The 24634-nt window shown below is 43.8% G+C and overlaps 2 protein-coding genes across 3 annotated transcripts in view; one reads left to right on the top strand and one right to left on the bottom strand.

The window, feature by feature from the left end:
• Window positions 1-5294, top strand: part of GTF3C3 (general transcription factor IIIC subunit 3) — a 28564-nt gene extending 23270 nt beyond the window's left edge. Inside the window, exons 17-18 of the mRNA XM_035136563.2 lie at window positions 1339-1491; window positions 3425-5294. Of these exons, the coding sequence (XP_034992454.2) occupies window positions 1339-1491; window positions 3425-3547 (276 nt within the window). The 3' untranslated portion in view covers window positions 3548-5294. The remainder of the gene's footprint in view (window positions 1-1338; window positions 1492-3424) is intronic.
• Window positions 5295-5370: 76 nt separating this feature from the next.
• Window positions 5371-24634, bottom strand: part of CCDC150 (coiled-coil domain containing 150) — a 39794-nt gene continuing 20530 nt past the window's right edge. For both annotated transcript variants that reach the window (XM_060281499.1, XM_060281497.1), the window contains 14 exons: window positions 23845-23928; window positions 20633-20740; window positions 19922-19984; window positions 16327-16455; window positions 14623-14792; window positions 13126-13216; window positions 12624-12793; window positions 12193-12319; window positions 10641-10835; window positions 8801-8869; window positions 8546-8707; window positions 8176-8262; window positions 7123-7248; window positions 5371-6250 (listed from right to left, as the gene is read on the bottom strand). In XM_060281499.1, coding sequence (XP_060137482.1) covers window positions 6146-6250; window positions 7123-7248; window positions 8176-8262; window positions 8546-8707; window positions 8801-8869; window positions 10641-10835; window positions 12193-12319; window positions 12624-12793; window positions 13126-13216; window positions 14623-14792; window positions 16327-16455; window positions 19922-19984; window positions 20633-20740; window positions 23845-23928 — 1686 coding nt within the window. In that variant the 3' untranslated portion in view covers window positions 5371-6145. The remainder of the gene's footprint in view (window positions 6251-7122; window positions 7249-8175; window positions 8263-8545; window positions 8708-8800; window positions 8870-10640; window positions 10836-12192; window positions 12320-12623; window positions 12794-13125; window positions 13217-14622; window positions 14793-16326; window positions 16456-19921; window positions 19985-20632; window positions 20741-23844; window positions 23929-24634) is intronic.

Below are 24634 nucleotides of genomic sequence, written 5' to 3'. Positions count from 1 at the left end.
TGGACCTCAGTGTCTGGGCAGAATGATGGGGGAGGAGATGCTCCTTCAGGTATACTGGACCGAGGCCGTTTAGGGCTTTAAAGGTCAGCACCAACACTTTGAATTGTGCTCGGAAACGTACTGGGAGCCAATGTAGGTCTTTCAGGACCGGTGTTATGTGGTCTCGGTGGCCGCTCCCAGTCACCAGTCTAGCTGCCACATTCTGGGTTAGTTGTAGTTTCCGGGTCACCTTCAAAGGTAGCCCCATGTAGAGCGCATTGCAGTAGTCCAAGCGAGAGATAACTAGAGCATGCACCACTCTGGCGAGACAGTTTGCAGGCAGGTAGGGTCTCAGCCTGCGTACCAGATGAAGCATTGTCAAGTGAATTTGGCCTGGTAATTATCACTTTGGTTTTAAAGAACTCTTCCATGGGTTTTATTCTCCTACGTCATAAGAAATAACGTCTTGCCGGGTTGGGTTTTTTTTTTTTTTTGCTTTGTTTTCTCAAACAAATTGGGACTGCAAGTACAGTTACGTATTAAGATTTGTGGCAGGATGCAGAGAGAAGAAACATATGTATTGGAATTGCTGCTTTGTAGGTTTTTTCCAAAAGACTCAGTAAGCAAACAAAATGATCAGAATGCAATGTAAGGTGGGATACAGATACAGCAGATAACAATGGGCAGGATCCAGGGTGAGGAGCGGTGGGGGCTTGTGTTTTCTCTTCCTAGGGCCAAAGTCAATCTCCGTTTTTTTCAACTCCACATCCTTGTACTATATGCTAGCATCTGACCAAGTCCTAGTTTTGAGAGTTAGGAGAATGGTGGACTTAAAAAACAGCCATCTTGCTCATCCAGAGAGAATGGCCATGGGAATCCTTTTGACTGCCATTGCAACCTGCTCTTGACTCTTTCAGATTAAAAATGTTGTCCAAGAATTAAATAAATATGGCAATGGCTGGTTTTAAAATTCCACTCTCATTCCAAGTACAGTTGTACCTTGGTTTTGGAACAGCTTAGTTCCCGAACATTTTGGCTCCCGAACGCCGCAAACCCATAAGTGACTGTTTTGGTTTGTGGACTGTTTCTGGAAGCCGAACATCCGACAGGGCTTCCGAATGGCTGCAGGAGCTTCCTGCAGCCAATCAGAAGTCGTGCTTTGGTTTCCAAACACTTTGGAAGTCGAAGAGACTTCTGGAACGGATTCCGTTTGACTTCCAAGGTATGACTGTATTCGAAGCTGGGGCAAGAAACCTTATTGGGGGCAAAGACAGCTCTACATTTGACTTAATGCTTCTTGTTCCTTAGAATTTCTGGTTTTCACACAAGACCTTTCTCCCTCTCCCACCTTGTATACAGGGCTTCTCATTCCTCCAGCAATATCTGAGCCTCCGTGGTTCCTGTCAAGAATCTTTTTACAATTTAGGCCGTGGCCTTCATCAGTTGGGATTGGTACATTTGGCAATTCACTATTACCAGAAGGCACTGGAGCTTCCCCCTCTGGTCCTAGAGGTAATGTATGGAAATCTTAGCCCATTGCAATTGAAACAGACATTTGAACCATGCTTGCAAAGTGCAGGGTTCTCCATTACAGTGGTACCTCGGTTTACAAACACAATTGGTTCCGGAAGTCTGTACTTAACCTGAAGCGAACTTTCCCATTGAAAGTAATGGAAAGTGGATTAATCCATTCCAGACGGGTCCGCGGAGTACTTAAACTGAAAATACTCAAACCAAGGCGTACTTAAACCAAGGTATGACTGTAATGGTTTTAGCATGCTATGCTCCATTTTCTGACATTGTGGAAGGCCAAGGGAGGTAATCCAAAGTGGTACCGCTTTTATTTATTTATTTTTATAATAAATTTTATTCCATTTTCCAATTTATCCAATTAAAATAATAAAAAAACAATCTTTTATACAAGACATCTTAAATTTTCATCTTACATCTTGCTCTGCCGAGCTACGACTTCCCCCCCTCCCTTCATGCGGGTTTCTTGTTGACTCCATTTTTGCAGTTCCTTTTTGACTTTTTTAATCAATTCGTAGGATTTATTTCAATCCTGCAAGTGTTTTTAAAGATCTACAGTTTTTCTCCATATAATCCACATATTTACTCCAGTCTTTTTGAAACCTTGTCTCCCCTTGGTCGCGACTCTTGCAAGTCAACCTAGCGAGTTCAGCATAATCCATCATTTTAATCTGCCACTCCTCAATTGTTGGTAATTCCTGTAGTTTCCATTTTTGGGCTAACAAAGTCCTAGCCGCGGTTGTCGCATACATAAACAATACTTGATCTTCTTTTCTAATCTCTCCTCCTATTATTCCTAACAAAAATGCTTCCGGTTCTTTTGGGAAAGTATATCTAAACATCTTTTTCAACTCATTATACTAAAGTGGTACCGCTTTTAATAACAGGTGTTAAAGATTTGCAAAATAAACAGATTAGAAGCATAAAACATAAGTTTGGGTGGGTAGCTGGAATGTTTCTTGCTGAAAAAGCAGGACAAGTAGTGCAAAACACCAACAGTAAAGCTTTTCTAGGAAGTGTGCTTACGCTCCCCAGGCAGCTAAAAATGCTAACACCGCCAACCCCAAGATACAGCAAGGTTGAGTTTTGTGCCCAAGGGACTCCATTCAAAATCGGTTATCGATAAATTGTACCCCTTGATGCCTTTCATGACTGCGCCTAGTTACCCAATCGTATTTGAAAATTATGACCATACAAAGCAAATGCAGGCAAATTCCAGCTCTATTCCCCCCCCCCCCGGCAGCATTGGCTTTTAAAATGGCAAACCCGCCTCCTAAAATGGCACATAATTCCGATCACTGTTAATTCCTCGTACGTTTATGCAAGACTTAAGACAATACCGCCCTCCACAGACAGGAAATCTACTCTTGTATCCATTGAAAAGTTGACTTTTGCATCTCATGGAAGCTGCCGAGCTTCAGTTTGCATGTTGCACTGCTTTGAGATGAGTAGCCCACTAGTCCCATCTGAGGAGGCCTTTATGTTACTGCTGCTGGAAGGAAAGGAACAGTTGGTGTTTCCTATGAAAAATGGCTTTCCTGTCCTTCCATTTCCCTAGCAGGTTGCTGCTTCCAAACTTCCTTCATCCTCCACACAAAGACTCAGCTCTGTTGTTGGGCTTTAATAATAATAATTAATAAATAACAACAACCGTTTGACCATCTTGACATAAGTTTTTAAAGTCATCTCAGGGTTTGCCCGTGTACCGCTTTATAATTTTTGGAGAAGTGTGACAGATTCAAAATCTGTGTTAAGAGAGCTGCCTACTAGCACTTGCATTCTGAAAGAGGATTTGAGAGCTTTGGCAGGCTGGAATGGCTGTGATGAAACTGCTGTATTATCATGTATGCAATATGTGACAAGTACCCCTTTTGTTGCACTTGTTCAGGCAAGTTGTTTTTCTTCCTTCAACTAGGGAATAGAAGCCGACCAAACAGACTTGCGAAGGGATGTTGCCTTCAATTTATCGCTCATCTACCAGAGCAGTGGAAATATTAGAATGGCTCGGAAAATGCTGTACACGTACGGAATTGTGTGAGGTGAAAGCTAGCATTGAAAAGGAATTGAATGAAATACGATGGATTACTTTCCCTGCTTTTGAGGGGATGGGAACCTGGTAATATGCCGCTGCCTTTCATGGATCTGAGGCTTTGTGACACCTGGCAACCTCTGCTTAAAGATTTCTCCGGATTGGCTGAACGTGAAGCAGCCAAGTAGACGGTGCAGGTTTTTACGAAGAGGATCCCTGCTAAGGATTAAGCAGATCTAAGGCGTGACACTGACCCCAACCTAACAGGAGTTCTGGAATGTGCAGTGTTTTTTAACATACAAATTGTGAACTGAGTAAGTCGCACATCCTAATAGCCAAGCACACAGAACTTGGGACATTTTGCTCAGAATGTACAATTGGGAATGTACAATTGAGTAAATGAAATGTGTTGGATAACTCACCAGCAAAAAGGCTCCTACCTCTTCAGTGGGAATAGATCAGGTGCCTGCTTTCAAGGATATTTAATATACATTAGTCCTCTGTGTCTGGAATACCCCATAATCGATGAACCTAGCGAAACCTTTGGATCCTTTTTCCACGTGCGTGTTTGTCCAACAGTTCATTACTAAGGAGATTCGTAAGTTACTGTATTGTTTGTTTGCACCCATGTGAACTTGTTTGTGAAATCTAACCATTTTTTTGCTTTCTGAAACCGGAGCGAGAGAGAGAGATGGTTTGAACTAAAGCTATACCTGCTCACCTTGAAGTAAGACCCATTGCGACTTATTTCTGAGCAGACATAAACAGGATTGTGCTGTAGGATGCTAACTCTACCAATCCACGCTTGATTGCCAGTATACTGCACAGAAGTGTCGTTCTAGTTACCCTTCAGAAATACAATCAACAAGGCAGCCCTGTATATAGAAGTTTTTTAGTAGTTGATGTTTCATTGTGTTTCAGTTTGCTGGAAGCTGCCCAGAGTGGCTGGGGCAACCCAGTCAGATGAGTGGCAAATAAATATTATTATTAAGGGCATCCACAACCACTCCTGTGCACAGGACTGCAGTCTTAAACTATCCTGTCACAAGCTCTATTCCCTTTACCTTGTCCTTTGCGCATATATATATATATGTATATGTATGTATACTGTATATGCAATCTTATAAATGCATTATTGGCTGCTTGACACTTGTTTTAAAAAGAATGTGGTTCCAGAAAGGAGTTAACGCTTGTTTGATTAAATGTATACATTACTGTCACTACTTATCGTATATGCAACATGTCGTCCTACAGGTGAGCGCACCTCATTTTCGTGTATTACAGCTTAAAGAGGAAGAAGAGGTTGTTCAACAGGGAGAGAAACACAGACTGTTGTAGAAAACAAATAGTATGCTTTAATTTTTAAATACACACACCTCCTCCCTACACACACAGATCAGATTTATATATTACATGGTAGCGGTCAAACAAGAGGAAAGGTACCAGAAGTACAGTACATTGTTGCCCATGATTTAGGGAGGCTCTGAGGCCAGTTTTGCTCGGTACCCAAGCTTCCTTTTGCAGGCCCACGCAACTGTTCCTAGCTGTGTGAATTTGTCACCTGCCCCCTTCCACTTTAACGATTCTAGAATAGAGTAATCACTGTTTGCATAATATTTCATCACCAATGATATACTGGATTGTTTTGTGCCTTTGGGTTTTCCTTACCTAATAATTAATGAGCAGAGCAAGGCACCCGCAACCTCTTGAGACTTAGGGAAGAGGATAAGGTTCAATACATAGCAGGAATGGCCAACATAGTGCTGTTCAGATGTTTTAGGCTACAGCTCCCATTATTCCTGCCCTGTCGTCCATGCTGCCTGAGGCTGATGGGAGTTCGAACCCACCATCCTGATGACATATTTGCTTCCCCCTGCAAGATATAGGTACGGGCTGTTATTGTCAGAGGGAAAGCATTTTCAGCAAGCACTGCATTTTTACAGGAGGAGAAGATGTATGTTGAAGGGTAGCTTTGAGCAAGCACAAGTCCATGGAACGCTGATGAAGGAAGACAGACATTTCGGAAACCAGCATTGGTGCGTTTGAATAATCTACGACACTGCCCCGTTTTAGGATTCAGATCTGCTATTTTTCCAAAAGTCCCCAAGGCTTTTACCTACAGAGAAGCCTATCCTGTAGCAGTTACACCCTCTGGGCTTGTTGTGCATATATTTGGCACAAACTTGCCCCTCACTCCGTGTAGAGATGCAATTGCAGGGATTTAAAGACCCCAGGGGGAAGCATTTAGCAGGCTGGGGAGCTGTAGAAACAGTTTTTTTAATAAAACAGTTTGAAAGTTCCCCAGAGGCATTATAAGAATCAGAAAGTTGAACCCAAAGATTTAGAGGATTCCTAGCTGCCAGTCAAGTTTGTGTGTATATATAATATATACACTTTTTTAAAATGACTTTTTCTTCATCCCTATAGAGCACAGCTAGTTCACACAGGAGTTCTTCCTCTGCTAGCTTCAGGAAGTAGGTGGATGCTCACATATTAGGTCCAGCCTTAGGCTCTGCCTAGGTATAGCACCACTGGCAGCCTGAGAAGTGGTGTTCACAGGTACAGGATTATACCTTGCAGCCTGGAACCTCCTGGAAAAGCAGCCCTTCACTTGTTCAGCTCACTTAGATATTTCCTCTTGATGAACTGCAGGTGGTTCTTGGTCTCCCAGCGCTTCAGGCATGCCTGAGAAGGAAGCTTGGTCAGCCTTCCCTGTAGACACATAGGATGCTTAGTCAGAGCTGCAAGTAACTCACATTAATATTTTCTCTTGCATGTTCTGTAAGGGGAGCAGATCAGCCTTTTAGATTGATAGGGCCAGGTCGTAACTCTTGGCTAAGCCTAAAACACACACAAACCTCTAAGATGAAGGCATCTGCTTACTAGTTTAGTGAATCTATCAGAAAAAAAGTCAGTCCAGCAATAAATATCTGGAAGAGCCAGATAATCTGTTCTTAAGTTCAGAACAGAGGTGAGTTTTGAATGAGGGACTGTCTCATGGAGGATGAAGGCCGAAGGGTTTGAGCAGGCATCCCCAAACTTCGTCCCTCCAGATGTTTTGGACTACAATTCCTATCTTCCCCAACCACTGGTCCTGTTAGCTAGGGATCATGGGAGTTGTAGGCCAAAACATCTGGAGGGCCGCAGTTTGGGGATGCCTGGGTTTGAGGAAGAAAGTTGATAAAAGCTTCAACACCCACAATCCTTTCCATTTGTTATTATTATTCTTCCAATTAAGGTACCAACTTCCTTCCTCATGGATGCTCTATGCCTCTGGAAAGCACATGAAACGAAGAACATTGGCAGCCCACCTCCACATTTAAGAAAGCTTCACCTGTTGGAAAAATAAGGGCTCTCTCACATGAATTCTTCACACTGCCATTTTAAAAATGAACAAATCTTGAGGTCTCTTGGCACAGGCATACAGATTGATTGCAACCATCTTCATAGCGCATACAACTGATTTTTTACAGGCACTCCCAGTGTACTACTGCTCTCAGCAGCAGCACAAACAAGGAAACAAACCATTAGCGAGCCTGTGTCATGACACCTTTTTTGTTTGCGGAAGGCACTCCCTTACTGACCTCTTTCTCATGCTCCTCACATAAGTATTCTCCAAGGTTCTTCGGCCTGTTTTTCACCAGCTCACGCTGCAGACTATCAAACTTTGACTTGAACCAGTGGTGAGCTTCCTCAAGGTTAGCAGTTATCTGCAGCAGGGAAGGCATTCAAACTCAGTTACATTCCAACCTCATGGTCCAGGCATCCTTTGAAACAAATCACCTTGTCAAAAGGTTTGAAATCTTTGAACGTATTTCTGTACAGGCTATCCAGGCATCCCCAAACTGCGGCCCTCCAGATGTTTCGGCCTACAACTCCCATGATCCCTAGCTAACAGGACCAGTGGTTGGGGAAGATGGGAATTGTAGTCCAAAACATCTGGAGGGTCGAAGTCGGGGGATGCCTGGACTAATCCATCAGGTTAATTCATCATGAGGTGCCTTCCTTGTTCCCAGTCATTGGTACAAATCTGATAAGGATCAGACATATATCGTACTCCCCAACAGGATCAGACCCCGTTTTGTATTATTGTATTATTATAAAGCAAAATAAATGCTTATCATCTTTTAAGGATCCCTCTTATTGTACCTACAAAGCTCAGCCTCTTAAATGTCTTGCTTGCAACTTAGTTAACAAAACAATAATATAATCATTTATGAAAGCAAGACCATTAAAGAGGTTTTGTTAAAATCAGAGTGCACATATGTTAGCACTCAAATGCGTAACTAGTATTTTGTAATGTTAAGGTTAGGCATGACTGGGTAAATTTAATATAGTTGTATGTAGAGTAGCCTAGAATACAAGAAATTGTGCACCCATCCTTTGCACAGTAAGGATTTAACTGCAGTGCTGTAATCTGAGGCACAGCTCTTAAGAATGTGTCACCTCCAGCTGATTTGCAACAACATTCATACAAGTGTGTGTATATTTCATGTGAATTCTCCTCGCATGCTCAGAAGTCTATCACATTGAACTCTCTTTTTCTTTGATACGGTGACACCTCTCACTGCTCAGCTGCGATACTGTCGTGTTATACTGACATGACAATTCCTCTCCCCCTCTGCTTCGATACTTACATGTTCCGATTCTTTGCTGGCTTCTTTCAATTTCTGTTCGGTTTCCTCTTTGCATTTCTTCAAGTGCCTGACTGTGTCTTCCAAAGCCTTGAATGTTACGGAAAAGTCAGAATGAAATAGCTTGCCATTCTTCTGCAGAGCAGATGGTTCTTAAGTCTAGATTCTTAACTGATGCCCCACACCCAACCTGGAAAACAGAAGCTCACTTCTATGGACCTCTTTGCTATGGGCTATCTTACGATGTACAGAGCTTGGGGCTGGGGAAGAGAGCCACTGATGGATGCCTGAGCAGCCACTGCCATGGAGACAAATGCCAAAGTGTGTTCAGCAGCCACAACCCTTTAGCTCGGTGGGGCCATGGCACCATTACCTGACACTCTTCCTGAATCCGCTGCCTTTGCTTCTGTTCTGCGACCAGCTGGTTCTCAAGGTTTCTGTTTTCAGTTTCCATCACTTGCTGATTTCTGGCTAGCTGCTGCATCTCGCCTTGCATCTTTGTTAACTCAGCGACAAATTCTTTGATCCTAAGGGACTACAGCATGAAAAGACATCAGATCCCGCGACCCCATGCACGCATTTCAATCTGGTCTCCACTCCCACCTGCTGCACAGAGAAGAGATTCTACCTGCTCGTGGTTTTTCTTCTGGTACTGCTGCTTCATCTCTTCCATTTGCCTCAATTCCGTTTCAATCTCCTGGAAATAAATCACAAAAGCGATAGGGGAACATCCCGAGAAAATGCCTTGCTTCCGTGACAGAATGCAGTTATTATTAAGCGGCGCCTGCCTCTCTCCTGAAGTTTTGTTCTGATGCAATTCAACAACAGGAAGCATAGTTAAATCTCACTGGATTGTGCCCACAAATAGTAAGCCAAGGAGGGAGAGACTATAGCACTGCCCTCCAAAATAAAGCGATGTTGCACAGCTGTTGCCTTGCTTCCCCTCGGACATAAAAACCAGGGCAGGGTGTTGGGCAGCAAAAAGGATCGTGAAGCAAAGGCTGATCTAGGGGACAGTCAACTAAAGTCCCAGTAATTTTAAGTGCTAGCATTGAGGGCCCTAAGCAAATTCCTCGTTGCACCTAGGGCTGGGCAATATCTGGTTTTCAGCTTTGTGATATATCAACAACTAAACATTGTGATATACTGATATATCACAATGTGTGAAATAAGGATGGCGCAATGTAGAGGCATTGGCTGGCTTCACCGTTTTTCCCACATTGTGATTTTTGTAAAACACACACACACATCTTGATTCACAAAAATTATAAAACCAGTATCATGATATAGACTTCAAACTGGTTTGGGGCAATATATCACCCAGCCCTAACACACATCATATTTCGCGATACATTGCCAGGTCAAAAACTATGAAACTAATATCACAATACAGTGGTACCTCGGGTTACAGATGCTTCAGGTTACAGACTCCGCTAACCCAGAAATAGTACCTCAGGTTAAGAACTTTGCTTCAGGATGAGAACAGAAATCGTGTGGTGGCGGTGCGGTGGCAGCGGGAGGCCCCATTAGCTAAAGTGGTACCTCGGGTTAAGAACAGTTTCAGGTTAAGAACGGACCTCCAGAACGAATTAAGTTCTTAAGCCGAGGTACCACTGTACGGCCTTCAAACTGGTTTGGGACGATATATCAATATGGCACCCACCCATAGATGCAACTTATCCTTAAATTTTCCTACTCCCTCAAAATCATTTGACAAGTGGTACCTGGTGAGAGACGCAGGAAACAGTGGTCTGTACTGTAACGATGATCCATGTTCTGTTATTTAATACAGCAATTTTTTAATCCAGTCACAATTGGCCCTATCAAACCACCTTCTATGGATGCGGAGCACACACGTTTTGCCTGTTTCCAAACAGCATGTACAGTGGTACCTCAGTTTAAGGACACAATTGGTTCCGGGGAGCCATTCGCTCCCCAAGCAGTACTTAACGGAGTGCTTCTTCCGCGAATGTGCAAAGCGCCAATAGAGTGCTTCTGCGCATGTGTACGCTGTGCAGTTCGCTTCTGCACACCCGTGCGCCACGAAACCCGGAAGTAAACACTTCTGGGTCCGCTGAGTACTCAAACCACAGCGGACGTAAACCGAGGTATGACTGTATAACTGAAAAAGCCAAACTCCTGCCTCCCTGACAATGATCCAATAGAAAACACCTGACTTGCCAGCTTTTATCTGTGCTGAAAATGCAAAGGAAACTTAATAGATTACATATCAATGCAATTTAGCACTGTATAGCGCTACTCTACTTCTGCAAGAGCCAGTTGGTTTGCAGCTGCAATAGAAACTCAGCTAAGTGGAACACAATGAGCAGGTCCCTTTGAAGTCTCCAATTATCTATCTGGTATCCGGTTGCTACTGAGGAGTGGAGAGGGCAACTTTCAAAATGGTAGATTGCAGGCTGTGTTAAAATCATTTGCATGAAACACACACACACTGCACACCGGCTCACCTTTATCTTGCCTGCATTTTGCGCATTGTTAGTCCTGGCATTGAAGTACTGCGTGATTAATGCTTTCTGTCTCTTCAGCTTCTCCTTCTGACTGGCCAGAGCTGCCTCCTGCTCGGCTACCTTTGCCCGCAGTTCCCTGTTAAGGCGTGACATTTCTCCAGATTTAGTGCAGGCCTCCTCGAGGGCTTTCTTCAGCTACAGGGCACCAAGAAAGGGCAAGTTCATGCTCACTTCAAGAAGAAGAAAAAAGGGTGCTCAACACTCACTTCTAAACAACTGTTCTGCTCCCATAACCCCAAGAGCTTTCCAGATCTTGGTTTACTACCTGAAGGCAATTTGTCCAGGGCTTGTTGGGTTAGGGGGGATATTTTCAGTCCAGGGGCCACATGAGTAGGGACAGAAGCAAACATGGGTGTGGCCAGAGGAAGCGGGACTTGGGTGAAGAGGTGTTGCCTAGGGAGAGTGGCCGGGGGGGGGGGAAGGGGGCTTGGACAGCCATGTTTGATACCTGGGCCTCAGGTTCATCACTCCTAGCTCTAGGACTATTATTACTTCTTTAGAGTCAGACAAGTCCTTGGGTAAAACTCCAGGCAAGTTAGATCAGGGTTTCCCAAACTTTGGTCTCCAGCTGTTTTTGGACTATAACTCCCATCATCCCTAGCTAGCAGGACCAGTGGTCAGGGATTATGGGAAATGTAGTCCAAAACCAGCTGGAGACCCAAGTTTGAGGAACCCTGAGCTAGATGGACAAAAAGTCTGACTTGGTCTAAAGCTGCTATCTATGTTCCCGTGGTTTTTAGCCAGCTGCAGCCTCATGAAGCAAGCTATGGCTTCGGATTATGATTTTGTTGACAGTCAACAAACCAGTTGTGTGTGAAGACTGCCAAGCAGCCACAGCTTAACAAATGCTCAGCCATGGCTTAAGAAACAACAGTTTAGCATTATGTGCAAACTAGGCTTAAAGGAAGTTAGCAAAAGGGGAAAGGAAAATCAGGACCATGGCACCTGCGCTGAAATTAACTTCTTATAGTAATACTGGTCTCAGCTAAGCACATTAATTTATTGAGAGTTGGAAACTCTTATATATTGGAAAATATTCAGTTTCTTTAATATAAAGAAAATTCATTCTATTTCCTTCCCGGCATGTTTGTATTTTGTAAAAAAAAATAATAATTAAAGGAAGAATAAAAGGAAGAACAATTCTAGGAGAGTTGCAAAGAGAACACACAAAGAAAACCACCAATTTGGGGAAGAAGGTGGAAAGAAGAGTGAAGGAAGAGGTACAACATATTGAGAGAGTGTCAAAAGTTGAATGTGAGGGTGGGGGGGAATGATCCATGATTTAAAGTTGGCTTGGTTGGAAGCCATTAACCATAGTTTTCCAGGTTCATATGTAACAGGAAGCAATGGCTAAGTGCTGAATCCTGGATTGTTCAGCTACTTGCCGAAAGGGAGCCCATACATATCCTGGCTTATGAAGCCAGGATTTTCACCTCAGCATTTACGTGCAACCATGACCACCGAGAAAAACAACTATTCCACCTCCTCACACCTCAGCCGATTCCTTTTGAGCAGCCTTCTTGGTTACTTCCCGTTCACTCTGAAACTGTTTCTTCAGAGTCTCAAGGCGATCTGCATACAACTTTACTTCCACCTTGGTTTCCTCAATTAACTGGTCCCTTTAGCAAGGCAGAGGAAAGTAGATTAACAGGAGGCCACTCACTTTTTCAGGAAAGTAAAGTCTGAAAACATGCAGCTTCCCAAATGTGTGTTTTTTCTTCCCTTTACAATTCATTCCCCACCGAGACTCTGGGTTCCTCAGACAAATTTCAAAGCTGCGGACCCCCCCTCTGCACATTGTAGGCCCTGCCTTGCCAAGCTTATAGCTCAGCAGGTAGCAAGTTTCTACTGCCTTGAAAATCAGATCTGGAATTCAACTGTTCAGATTGGAAAGGCAAAATCTCTTGCCTAGCTAAGTCTTACCTGCATTCTATTAGTTCTTGGCACTCTGCTTCTTTGCTTTCCAGTTCATCTCGAATAAGCATAAGCTGGCTTTGCAGAGCACTGTTGGTCTGCAGAGTCTGCTCTAAATTTTGGGCAAGTTTCTTGTTGTCTGCTTTGGAGGCCTCCAGAATTTTACAAAGAGTTTCCATCTTTTAGGGGGAGAAAACACAGGGTAGCAATGATTCTATTTATGAAACATACAGTTGTGAAGCAACAATTTTATTCAGATGATTAAACAACTTATGCCGCTGTCCCTATGAATCTTAATCTGGGAATGGCTTCATGGATGGGAAAAAACCCAGTAAAACGAATGGTCAGTTGCCAAATACACATTTTGCTCAGACTAATTACACCAATTATTTACAGACAAAAGAACTTTGTTCCTGTTATGCAAGATGCAAACCTTCCAGACAGGCCATCTATGCTGAATGTATTGTTGGTTTTAGTCTATTATAGCCACTGGAAGATGCTGGTTTTTTACCTTAAAGCTGTGTTGAGATTGCAAGGTCATTTTGCTGTGACATTCCTCCAGCTCTGCCTCTAGCATCAGAATTCTTTGCTGGCTTTGGGTCCTGCAAAAGGAAGCAAAGAGACGATGCACGAGAGAACACACAAAGGCAAAGGGCAATAGGGAAGCTTCCTCCATGTTTTCTTCCATCCAAAAAAATTAATTCCACTCTGCTCTTGAGGCATACACAGTTGAAAGACTCCTCGAATATTCTCAGACAATGGTTTGGTTTGCACATAATGCTAAGCCGTGGCTTGCTTAGCAAACCAATATTTTAACCATGAGTTGTCCCACAGACGATCCATCAAACCATAGCTTGTTTCTTCAAAGTTTGCATTGTTTTCCAGCTGCTCCTTCCTCATGCCTTTGTAGTTTGCCGAGCTTCCGAGGTGGGGTGACACACCAAAGGCTATGACCAACACCGTAACACCAAGCCGTGGTTATAGCAAACCATGGTTCATACGTCAGCAACACATCATGGCATCAGACTGTGGTTTCATGGTGCTGAACAAACATGTTAGGCTGCTGGGCAGGGTTCACACATAGCACTAGGTTATGGTTTAATAAATTGTCATTTAGATAAGCAATAGCTTGTACCGCTTTGCTTCCATTTTACATAAAGCATCCATATTAATTACTCCTGGTTTTTCCAATGGCATCAGTACAAACAGCATTCAAGTTAACTGTTCCACCTTTTCTTTTCTTTTTTCTTTTCTTTTCCTTTCCCTTTTCTTTTCTACAAATGTATTGATGGACTGCTAGAAGATCAAACCTATCCATTCTTAAGGAAATCAGCCCTGAGTGCTCCCTGGAAGGACAGATCGTGAAGCTGAGGCTCCAATACTTTGGCCACCTCATGAGAAGAGAAGAATCCTTGGAAAAGACCCTGATGTTGGGAAAGATGGAGGGCACTAGGAGAAGGGGACGACAGAGGACGAGATGGTTGGACAGTGTTCTCGAAGCTACGAACATGAGTTTGACCAAACTGCGGGAGGCAGTGGAAGACAGGAGTGCCTGGCGTGCTATGGTCCATGGGGTCACGAAGAGTCGGACACGACTAAACGACTAAACAACAACAACAAATTGAGAGACCCCTTCCAGGTCCTTTGTCTTTCTTCCATTCATTTTCAGCCTAGTCAATGGTTATCATCATTCCCTCATTTGATCTTGATCTATCTGACATTAAGTAACTCTCTCACAATTTCAACCAACTATGCCGCCAGTTTCTTATTTTTAAATGCAGACCATAAATTACCCAATGTTTCAGGGAAGACCATTCATAAAAAAGCAGATAGTCTGAAATGATTCCCCCCTGAAATGATTCCTTATATTATCTGCAATTATCATCTCCCCCCCTTATATTATCCAACTCAGTGTTTTTTTTTTAAGTTCCCACTAAATGTGTGTTTTGCTTTAAGCTTTGTTCCACCATGTACCTGGAATGCCATACAAAGCAGGCAGCCAAGTTACCTGTCCTTCTTCAGGTCAGCCACCTCGGAATCCTTGCGTCCCAGCTCAGTCTGAATCTTCTCCAGAGCCACCTGCATTTTGTTATGAGAGCCCAACACATTCTCCAACATAGCTGTCACTTTGGCATTGTCTTGCTTCGACTCTTCCAGCTTGCGTCGCAGATTCGTCATCTAAAGTACAAAAGGGGGATGGGAAAGAGCAGGGGGTCTCAATCACGATTATTTGGGACGGTATTGGGACAGAAACGACAGCTCGGTGGGCAGAGGGCCTGCTTTGCTTGCTGAAGGTCCCAGGTTCTGTTCCTGACATTTCCACTTCAAGGATATATCAGGTATCCCTGGCAAGACCATTGAAACACTGGATGGCCAGACAAAGGCCAAACCCTGCCAGACAAAAACAGAGTAGGCAAGATGGACCAGTTGTGTGATTCTGTATAAATGCAGCTTTGCGTGCTCAGCAAATTGCACCTTTACAATCGTACCTTGGATCCCAAACGCCTGGCGAGTCGAACGTTTTGTCCCCCAAATGCCACAAACCTGGAAGTGAGTGTTCCGGTTTGCGAATGTTCTTTGGAACCCAAACGTCCGACGCAACTTCCGCAGCTTCTGATTGGCTGCAGGAGCTTCCTGCAGCCAATCAAGCCGTGATTTGGAGTCAAATGTTTCGGAAGGCAAACGGACTTCCGGAATGGATTCCATTCGACCTCCGAGGGATCACTGTACTTTGGGCTCTGAGAACGTCACCTCAATCTCCTTCATCCCTGATAATAAGCATTTATAAAATGCCTATCCTGAAAACAGCCAAAATCAATGACAATGAGATTGGCATCTGCATGCTGTCTGTTTGTCAAATGTTTCATGGGAAAACATACAAATTGATCAGATTTTCTCCTCCTTCCCCGTTTTATACAGAGAGGTTTAATTTTTAAAAACTGGATTAGACTTATATCCCATTCTTCCTTCAAGAAGCTCCAACAAGCTCGCACAGAGTTTGCCAAGGTATTCTCCCACCCAGACACCAAAAAGGAGACCCACTTGGCTCTAACAACATTGACAGCACCGCTTCCCCTCAAATTATCGTTTGTGCCCCCAATTTTGTACCTTGGTACCACGCCGGGGGAGGGGGGGGGGATCAGACCTCAACGGCCGATTCATTTCATACATTCTTTCCATAGATTTCTATCCTGCCTTTCAAGACATTCTTTTCTCAAGGCAACTCACAACAAATATAAAACAATTTTCAAATAGCAAACATCAATATCTAAACTATTAAAAACTTTTTTCCTAAATAGCAAACATCAATATCTAAACTACAGTATTAAGAACTAACACAAGAGCATCAATGAGACCAGCAAACCAATACAAGGAGTGACAGAATCATAATTTTAAAAAATGATTTAAAACAAAGAGGATCGTTAATCCAGTCCATCTTTTCTCTAAACTGGCCCTGAGTGTGATTGTTTCCTCTTACACCATGTTGATTTTTTACTTTTTAGATGGGGCCAACTGATTCCAATCTCCAATAATGATTCTTTCTCAAAAATAAAACAAGGTTTCTATTTGGGGAATTAGCACTTGAAAGGCATCCGTATCTCAGGACTGGACGGACAGGTGATGCAGAGGAGAAATTCCAAAACACACATTGTGGTAGGTTTGCTGCAACAAAGTTTGGACAAAGCTAAAGCACCCAAACAACATTTGCTACCTTGTGTTTCTCTCTTTCTTCAGTTGCACTTATTTGCCCTTTGAGCTTCTGGTTCTCTCTCAGCGCTTCATCTCGGGTTTTGACGGTCACAGAAAAATCGTCCTCTCTGCAGACAAGGGCAGACTGTGTCTTTTACAAAAACAGAGGAGGGGGGGGAAGAGAAATGTGCTTCTTAAGTGCCAGGAACTGGTTCAAAGAGTACAGAAAAGATTTTCACAGCATTTGGGCATCCTGGTCTTTTCAGCCCTGTAGATAAAAGTACAGGACAAATGGCCTGACCAGGCCCATTTAAAACACTGATAGGGCTGCCACACGCCCAGTAATTTCTGAAAGGCACTGCTTCGTCCTGGATCTTAGACAAGTCAGTCGAAGAATCACATGCCCTGGTTTTTACTTTTTGAAATATGGCAACTCTAAATACTGACTAGCCCATTCTCCTACCTGTGTGCCACAATCGTTGTGAGGGGTTTGACAAGCTATTTGCTCAGAGGTTTTCCAGAAAAAAAGGTAAAGGAAAAGGACCCCTGGATGGTTAAGTCCAGTCGAAGACAACTATGGGGCTGCAGTGCTCATCTCGCTCCATAGGCCAAGGGAGCCGGCGTTTGTCCACGGACAGCTTTCCGGGTCATGTGGCCAGCATGACTAAGCCTCTTCTGGCACAACGGGACACCGTGACGGAAACCAGAGCGCACGGAAATGCCGTTTACTCTCCCGCCGCAGGGAAACCTATTTACCGTATGTACTTGCACTGGCATGCTTTCGAATTGCTAGGTTGGCAGAAGCTGGGACAGAGCAACGGGAGCTCATTCCGTCGCGGGGATTCGAACTGCCGACCTTCTGATCGGCAAGCCCAAGAGGCTCAGTGGTTTAGACCACAGTGCCACCCGCGTCCCAATTTTCCAGGACCTCCATTTCCCCAGTTCATATTAAGATCTAAGGCGCACACAGTACATTACCACCTTTTAACATACGGCCAGGTTTCTCAATTTGGATCGGACCTGGTTTGGGGAGATGGGGGGAGCCCATCCATCAAAACACAGTATTTCGTAAGTAACAATAGGGTAGGTACATCGCTTCCCAAAGCACCGGGGAAACACTGAATGCAGAGGAAACGGGAATTGTGTGCACAGCCTCAGTTATTAGGTCCGGCTACATTTTATGCAAACCTCTCCATCTTCACAATTTTCAGGCTTGGCACTCACCCTCTGAAGATCTGTCCCCTCACTGGCTCTATCCCACTCAGTTTCTAAGTCACTGGTATTTTTTTTAGTGTCCAGCTTTTCTTTCATGGACTTTATAGCCCTGAAGAGAACCCTCGGAGACGCAGGGGGACAATCCCCGCACTCCGAGGCAGCCTCTCTTCCAGGCAGATCTGTCATGAAACGAACTCTGCGCTCAGGGGAGCAGGCAGTAGAAGGTCGCCTACGAAGTCCCTTGGTCTCACAGGCCAGGCATGATCGAAAACGCTCATTGGATTTCTGCGGCCAGCAATTCTCGGATGACTTTCTTTTTTGGAGAGGCATTTTTACTATAGCACTAGCTGCCCGAGCAGGAGAAACGAAACAACTGGAGAAGGCAACGCGAGACAAAAACAAATGCCCCTAATGTCTAGCAACTTAATGGTTGGCGAGGGCTCCATTTGCAAATCCTGCCTCTCAGCCCAACGACGAGTCAATTTATAAGAGTTGTTGCGTCACTGAGGGAGTCTAAAGGAAGCCATTTTAAATCTGCGCTTCTTGGTGGCTGTTTGAAGTTTAAATGCTCAACAACCCCTCCTATTCAAAGATAAATCAACATGTGTTCTCTCTGATGTCACCAAGACATCACCCTGCTCTAATTGTGATGTCATGAGGCCTAACCTCTGAGCTCAAAGTGTGACCCAAACAGGGTAGAACAGCTCACCAATCAGGTTTCTTCCAGTCAAATTAGGGGGAGGAGTTGCACAGACCGGTAAGTAGACCTGAATTCCACTCCTGATTCTGTGTTTTTAAAACTACCTTTACACCTAATGTCTTTTTCATTGTATGTTTGGTTTAAACTCCTTGAGAGCATAGATGCTCTTCTCCTGATCTTGTATCAACACCACTCACCTGATTACAACAACAATGGCTCGTACCTTACAATTTTCCTGGGTCGCATTAACCAAGTCCTATGTGGAGCAGACTCACTGAAATTAATGAACCTAAGTTAGTTGTGCTCATTAGCTTCAATAGGTCTATTGTGAGTAGGACTAGCTTTGAAAATCACCCTCTGTAATCCTTACATAGGGACAAGGTACGTTTGAATGATTAATCTCACACAGAGTTTCTTCTTAAAATTTAACGTACGCACATACATATTAACAGAACGTAAGCGAAAGTGTCTCTACTTTCAGATATTGAGGTTTTCAAAATGGGGGTGGGGGAGGGGGCGCCAGGGACCTACCACTGTCTATGTTTATTTAAATATTATGTATGAACTGAAGATTGTGCAGACATATTGCCTTCATCCTGAGCAGCCACACAGGAACTAAATGTGGGACAGCCTGCCTAGGAGTCGATTTTGTCAAGTCTGCTAATCAAACGCTTTCTTTCCACTTGCTTCCCTTCAAGCCAGCACAAAACCTGAGATAATGATGATGGCGACGACTACAATTTATTATCCACCACTTTGCCCTAAGGTCCCAGGATGGATCGCAACAATTACGACGCGACATTGCACAATGTTTAAAAGCAGTTTTGAGAAACTTAAAATTACAAAAATAACATGCGTCCCACGAATATACATCTGAAGTGCTGGGGGATAATTGTGTACACTTGAAAACATTGGCAGCTTTAAGATAAATTCAACAGTGTATATAAGTTTTGATGGAAGAAACAATGGAATACTGAATGGTTTAGTTTATGTAAAATATGCAGGGATTTATTGCTGTGCAAAATGAACCATGGAAAGAGAAGGGAAGTCATTGATATTTTAAGGTTGTTTAAATAAGTATTCTAAATTGTAAAACAGAAAATTTAATAAAAATCATTTTATACACACACACACTCACACACTCTAAAGTGTGAAACATCTTCTGGGCAGGAGGTTGTGTGTGTGTCAGAACAAGCTAACTTTTGGCGCCACAGCCATCCTGGAGACAGTAGTGCCTCGCATTCAAGTGCTCCAGTCCTCGTGACAACTCTGGGAATCCCCAAGCGAGGCCAAGCCTTCCCTATGGCTTTGGGAGCTATAGAAAGTGATGGACCCTCAATCCATCTCTTTGGCCCAGAGGCAATTGTGCAGGATATGAGAGTGGACTTGGAGCAAGGACAAGGTGGAAAGCCTTCCATCTTTCTTGGCCGAGTTTCTCCCCTTCCCCCTGCAATATTTCTTCACTTACTAGCCGTACCGAGAAATCATATATTCAGGTGAGGCCGAATATAAAGTCCCAGCGTAGGTCGTGCATTTCGAAAGCAGTCAGGCAGGCCTTACAACGGCAGAACGTTTATCTGAACAGCCACCGTTTATTCTTATTCTGATTATTTGTCAGAAAGAATAGAGTCCTTTGCTGTGGATTCTTTGCTGTCCAAAACATGAGGGTGTTAACTGAAAGGCATTGCCATTGTTCCAGTACCTGTTTTAGCTTTGCTTCCATCCTCTGTGTGTTGATCCTAATGGAGGCAAGTTCGGCATTCATCTGAAAAGTGGAGCAATAAAAAGCTGAAACGAGGCTCTTCAAAGACAGCTCATTTCCACCAGCAATTTCTTCTGAGTTCTCTGCATTCCATGCATCCATTAACACCAGAATTTAGGTAGTTTCTTTTGGAAAAACCGAATTATTGTTTTCCAGTCCTAATGCTAGTGCAGAGTAGCTGCAAAACAGAATAACAATACCTGACCTATGCTCCGAAAGCTTGATTAAGACTTATAGCACTCTGCTTCCAAATGCAAGGAAATCCAAAATATTGCTGTTTCACTAATGCAGATACTATGTAAATATGCACCAAGTATAATTGCAGTATTCTACTATCAGTGCAAGGATTTCCACTAGCACAGTGGGACTCCCCACCCCTTCTCCTGAATGCATCCTGCAACCTTCCCAAATCTGCTCCAAATGGTTGGGGGAACCCCTAGAACAGATTTCAGGGGCACACAGAGGGAGGAGGAGGAGGAGGAGGAGAGTGGGAAGCTCTGTTGCGCAAGCAGAGATCTTTGCGCTTTCTGAGTACAGAATCTAATTATGTCATGGCACAAAGAAGATTTTCCCCAGCTTGTCCTTCAACCCAGAAAGACTGGCAACACAGAAAGACTGGCAACCCACGCTGTAGGTCAATATAACTGGTACCTGATTACACTTTGTCTCCAAGGCGGTGTTCAGCTTGCGAAGCCGACTGTTTTCTGAACGTGTGTCCTGGAGAGGCTGCATCTTTTCTTCCAGCTGCTTCACTCTAGTCTGTGATAAACAAAAGACGACACATGTTCCAGAGCCTTCTAAAATACGCACCTGCAATCTGGAAACAGCACTGGCGTTTGCCAAACCTGGAGAAAAAGAGGTCCAATGAAGGCACAATTCGGGTGCTATTTAAATAGAACCCACACTGACCGCTTACAGCTATTTTTCTGTGAGTTTGTGCAGGTGCCTTGTTTTCAACTGAGAAAAGCTATTTTGCGAATGCTCTCCTAAACATACATACGTGAAAGCTAAGACCCATTTAAAGGAATGAGACATGATTCCAAGTGAATGGGGTCTGATGCGATACTTGGCAGCTCCCCATGACCTTGATAATGTGTGCTTCCTAGCTAGGTTCATCCTCCTGGTCATTTATTTCTGTCTCCATCCTCGTCTTCCTGTCTAAATAGTCATATAGACTCCAAATGCAAGGCATCGTTTAAATCAGGCATAGGCAAACTCTGGCCCTCCAGATGTTTTGGACCTACAATTCCCATCATCCCTAGCTAACAGGGCCAGTGGTCAGGGATGATGGGAGTTGTAGTCTCAAAAAATCTGGAGGACTGGAGTTTGCCTATGCCTGGTTTAAATTACCGTAAGACTTTTCCCCTTCCTTCTGCCTCTGTAAAGCCTACCTGTTAATTTCTGATGCTGGGAGATTGGCAGCATGAGGGGGGGGGGATGTATATTATATAAACGTAAAGGTAAAGGGTCCAGGTCCAGTCGTGTCTGACTCTGGGGTTGCGGCGCTTATCTCGCTCTATAGGCCGAGGGAGCCGGCGTTTGTCCGCAGACAGCTTCCGGGTCATGTGGCCAGCATGACAGAGCTGCTTCTGGCAAACCAGAGCAGCGCACGGAAACGCCGTTTAGCTTTCCGCTGGAAGCTGGAAGTACACTTTGATGTACTTTCGAACTGCTAGGTGGGCAGGAGCTGGGACCGAGCAACGGGAGCTCACCCCGTTGCAGGGATTCGAACCGCTGACCTTCTGATCAGCAAGCCCTAGACTCTGCCACCTGGGTCCCTTGTATATATTTATACAAATAACAACAACAACAACAACAACAACACACCCCTAGGGGTTTCATTTTCACCCTCTGCATGCCAAACCAGTGAGGCCAAGTTGTTGATTACTGGGGCCAGGTGTCAGACAGCAATATTCAAGGCCATGTTAAGGATGAATGTGTATATGTTGTCTGGGAGGAAGCAAGATCTGTTTTTCAAAGTGTTACTCAAGAGGTATCAGAAGGAAATGTTTGAAAATTTATGAACAACTATTACAGATAGACAGAAGGGGTTTACTCCAGACTCGACTATTTTGAGGAGAGGTTATAACAATGCATAAAAAGCCATAGCAGAAACTGGTAACTGAACAGGTGATGTGTAGGGAGAAGGGATGAATTTATTTTGAAATGATAGTTGGAAAAAAGTTATTTTTTTGGAAGCAGCAAAGGAGGGAGGAAAACAGAGCAGACATCTGGGGGGGGGGGAAAGCCCAACTTTTGAATTTGTATTGATTTGGTGACAATTTGTTTAAAATTATGGAATATCGATCAAAATAAGTTGGCAAAAGAAAGAAAATCTGGTTGCTTTGTTGTTTATAGGCACACTTGGAACTGAAAAGACAACAACATAGCAGAAGTCCAGTGCAGTCTGGCTGGAGCCAAAATCAAATTTCAGGCTCCCTTTGAAAGCTTCAGGGGTGCCCTGGAGGGAATGTTCCCATTGATCCATCTCCAGATGCTGCTCCAATGTTAAACAAGTATGAAAAACCACAGCAGAAGGACCAGTTTCTCCGTTTCTTACCATAGAAGCACCACCTTGCCGAAAAGTAGTTCACATGGTACTCTTGTAACGCTTTGAAGCAGGGCCAAGGAGCCTCCAGGTGCTGTTTAACACCACTTCCCATCAACCACAGCTGGCATGGCCAATGGGCAGAGATGATGGGAGTTGTAGTCCACCACCATCGAGAGCCACAGCTCCCCCCCCCCCCCCGATTAACAAGCTCAAATGCATTCAGCATGATGGAGCCTTCTTTCCTTTTCCTTTCTTAAAAAAATAATAATTTTATCTCGTAACAATACAAAGCTACCTCAGGGGTACAATCTGCCATTTTGCTTGGATGAAGAGCCTTTTTAATCATGCACTTGCGAGTTGCCTCTCTGCAAATTATTGCTGTTTGGGTTTTAATTATTTACTTGTTCAAATCCTGTATTTCCCCTTCATGGATCACTGCCTTGTCGTGGTGAAGGGGCTTGAATAACTCCAAGAAGCTATGAGCTATGTGCCGTGCAGGGCTACCCAAGACGGACAGGCCATAGCCGAGAATTTAGACTAAATGTGACCCACCTGGAGAAGGAACTGGCAAACCACTCCAGTATTTTGCCAAGAAAACTCCATGGACATAAAAAAGGAGAAGCTTTGAGAAGAAAGTGAGAGTTTCCAAGGCATGCTCGGGTTCATGGGGTCATGGAGAGTCGAACACGACTAAGACAACTGAACAACAACAACAACATCCTGTATTTCATTCTGTGAACCACCCTGTGATCTTATGAAGAAGGGCAACATATAAATTTTAATAATAATAATCATTCATACTAAACAGTGCCATTTTTCTAGAAAAAGAGGTGCTGGAACTCAACCTGAACACCACCCTTGTTCTCTTAGAATGGCGATGGTGCCCACCTGAGAGGTGCCGGAACCGAGTTCCGGTGAGTTCTGGCTGAAAAAAAGCCCTGATAAAGGTACAAAAGGCTGGGAACTAAAACGAAACAGCCAAGTGGCCCTCAGCAATAAAACCACAGTTGGCCCCAGGACTTTGCTGCTCTTCTGCGTAGTCTTCACTCAGCAGCCTTTCAAGAGACAAAAGGATGGCTCCATGATCAGCACTACCACAACTCGGGCTGTGTTAACACCAAAAGACTAAAGCTCTAGTATTCTGATGCATTCTACTCTTGGGTCCTTTTAAGCTGGGTGGGAGCGGGGCTGAGACAGTTGTTCATCCCCACCCAGGAAACAGCAGCACTGAAAAGAGCAAAGGTCTATCAGCGGGGAAGAACAGAGAAGGCAAACAGCCAGTGGCCGGCCTTACTCCACAAGGCTGACATACCTCAAGTTTCCCTTTCTCGTAAGCCAGTTTATTTTTGGTGTCCGCCAGCTCTTCCAGAACTTGCTGTACTTGCTGTTGGGCATGCTGGGGGGAAACAAAAGCAGATGTCATTCTCATTCACTCACACACACACACTCAAAAAGCATCTTGTCTTTGCTTAGCCAGGCCCAGTATTTTTCTCTCTCCTTGAATGGAAGAACAAAAACATGTGTTTCAGGAGCTTTCAGTTGTGTATGTAAGTAGCCAAAAGGAGGAGAGATACAGCGATCACACTCTCCGACTCAATCAATAGGAATGTTGAGCCTCAGTATGACTTGACTCTCCAGGGGATTTCTTTTTTTTTTAAAAATATTTTTATTAATTTTCCAATTAAAACCAATTATATCACATTCAATATTTCAAATTATACACATATATATATCAATCAAACCGAATGTTATGCCAAATCATCTAAAGAATTTTTTATTTGGGTTCCCATGCTTCAAGAAATTGGGAATTCCTCGCCACTGTCCACTGCCGTCTTTTTTCTAAAGTTCAAATCGTCCTCCAAGTTCATAATAATCCAGATCTTCCCCTTACAGTCACATAGATGTATTCCACTTTCATCCGATTGTTTCCCAGCTGCTGAGATAAATATCAAACAAAGTTTCACAGATGTTCTTTCTCCTGTGTGAGTTAATCAGTCCAGCCTCCCCATAAATCTTCTTAATGGAGCTCCCTGTTGCGTCGAAGCAGCTCGAAGTAGCGCCATCTTAAAAAGCTCAAATCACTTTCGTTTTCTCTCATAGCC

This window comes from Zootoca vivipara, chromosome 1 (assembly GCF_963506605.1).
Source record: "Zootoca vivipara chromosome 1, rZooViv1.1, whole genome shotgun sequence".
Classification (NCBI taxonomy): domain Eukaryota; kingdom Metazoa; phylum Chordata; class Lepidosauria; order Squamata; family Lacertidae; genus Zootoca; species Zootoca vivipara.
Note: the sequence above shows the minus strand (reverse complement) of the source record. Positions and strands in the feature narration are given on the sequence as shown.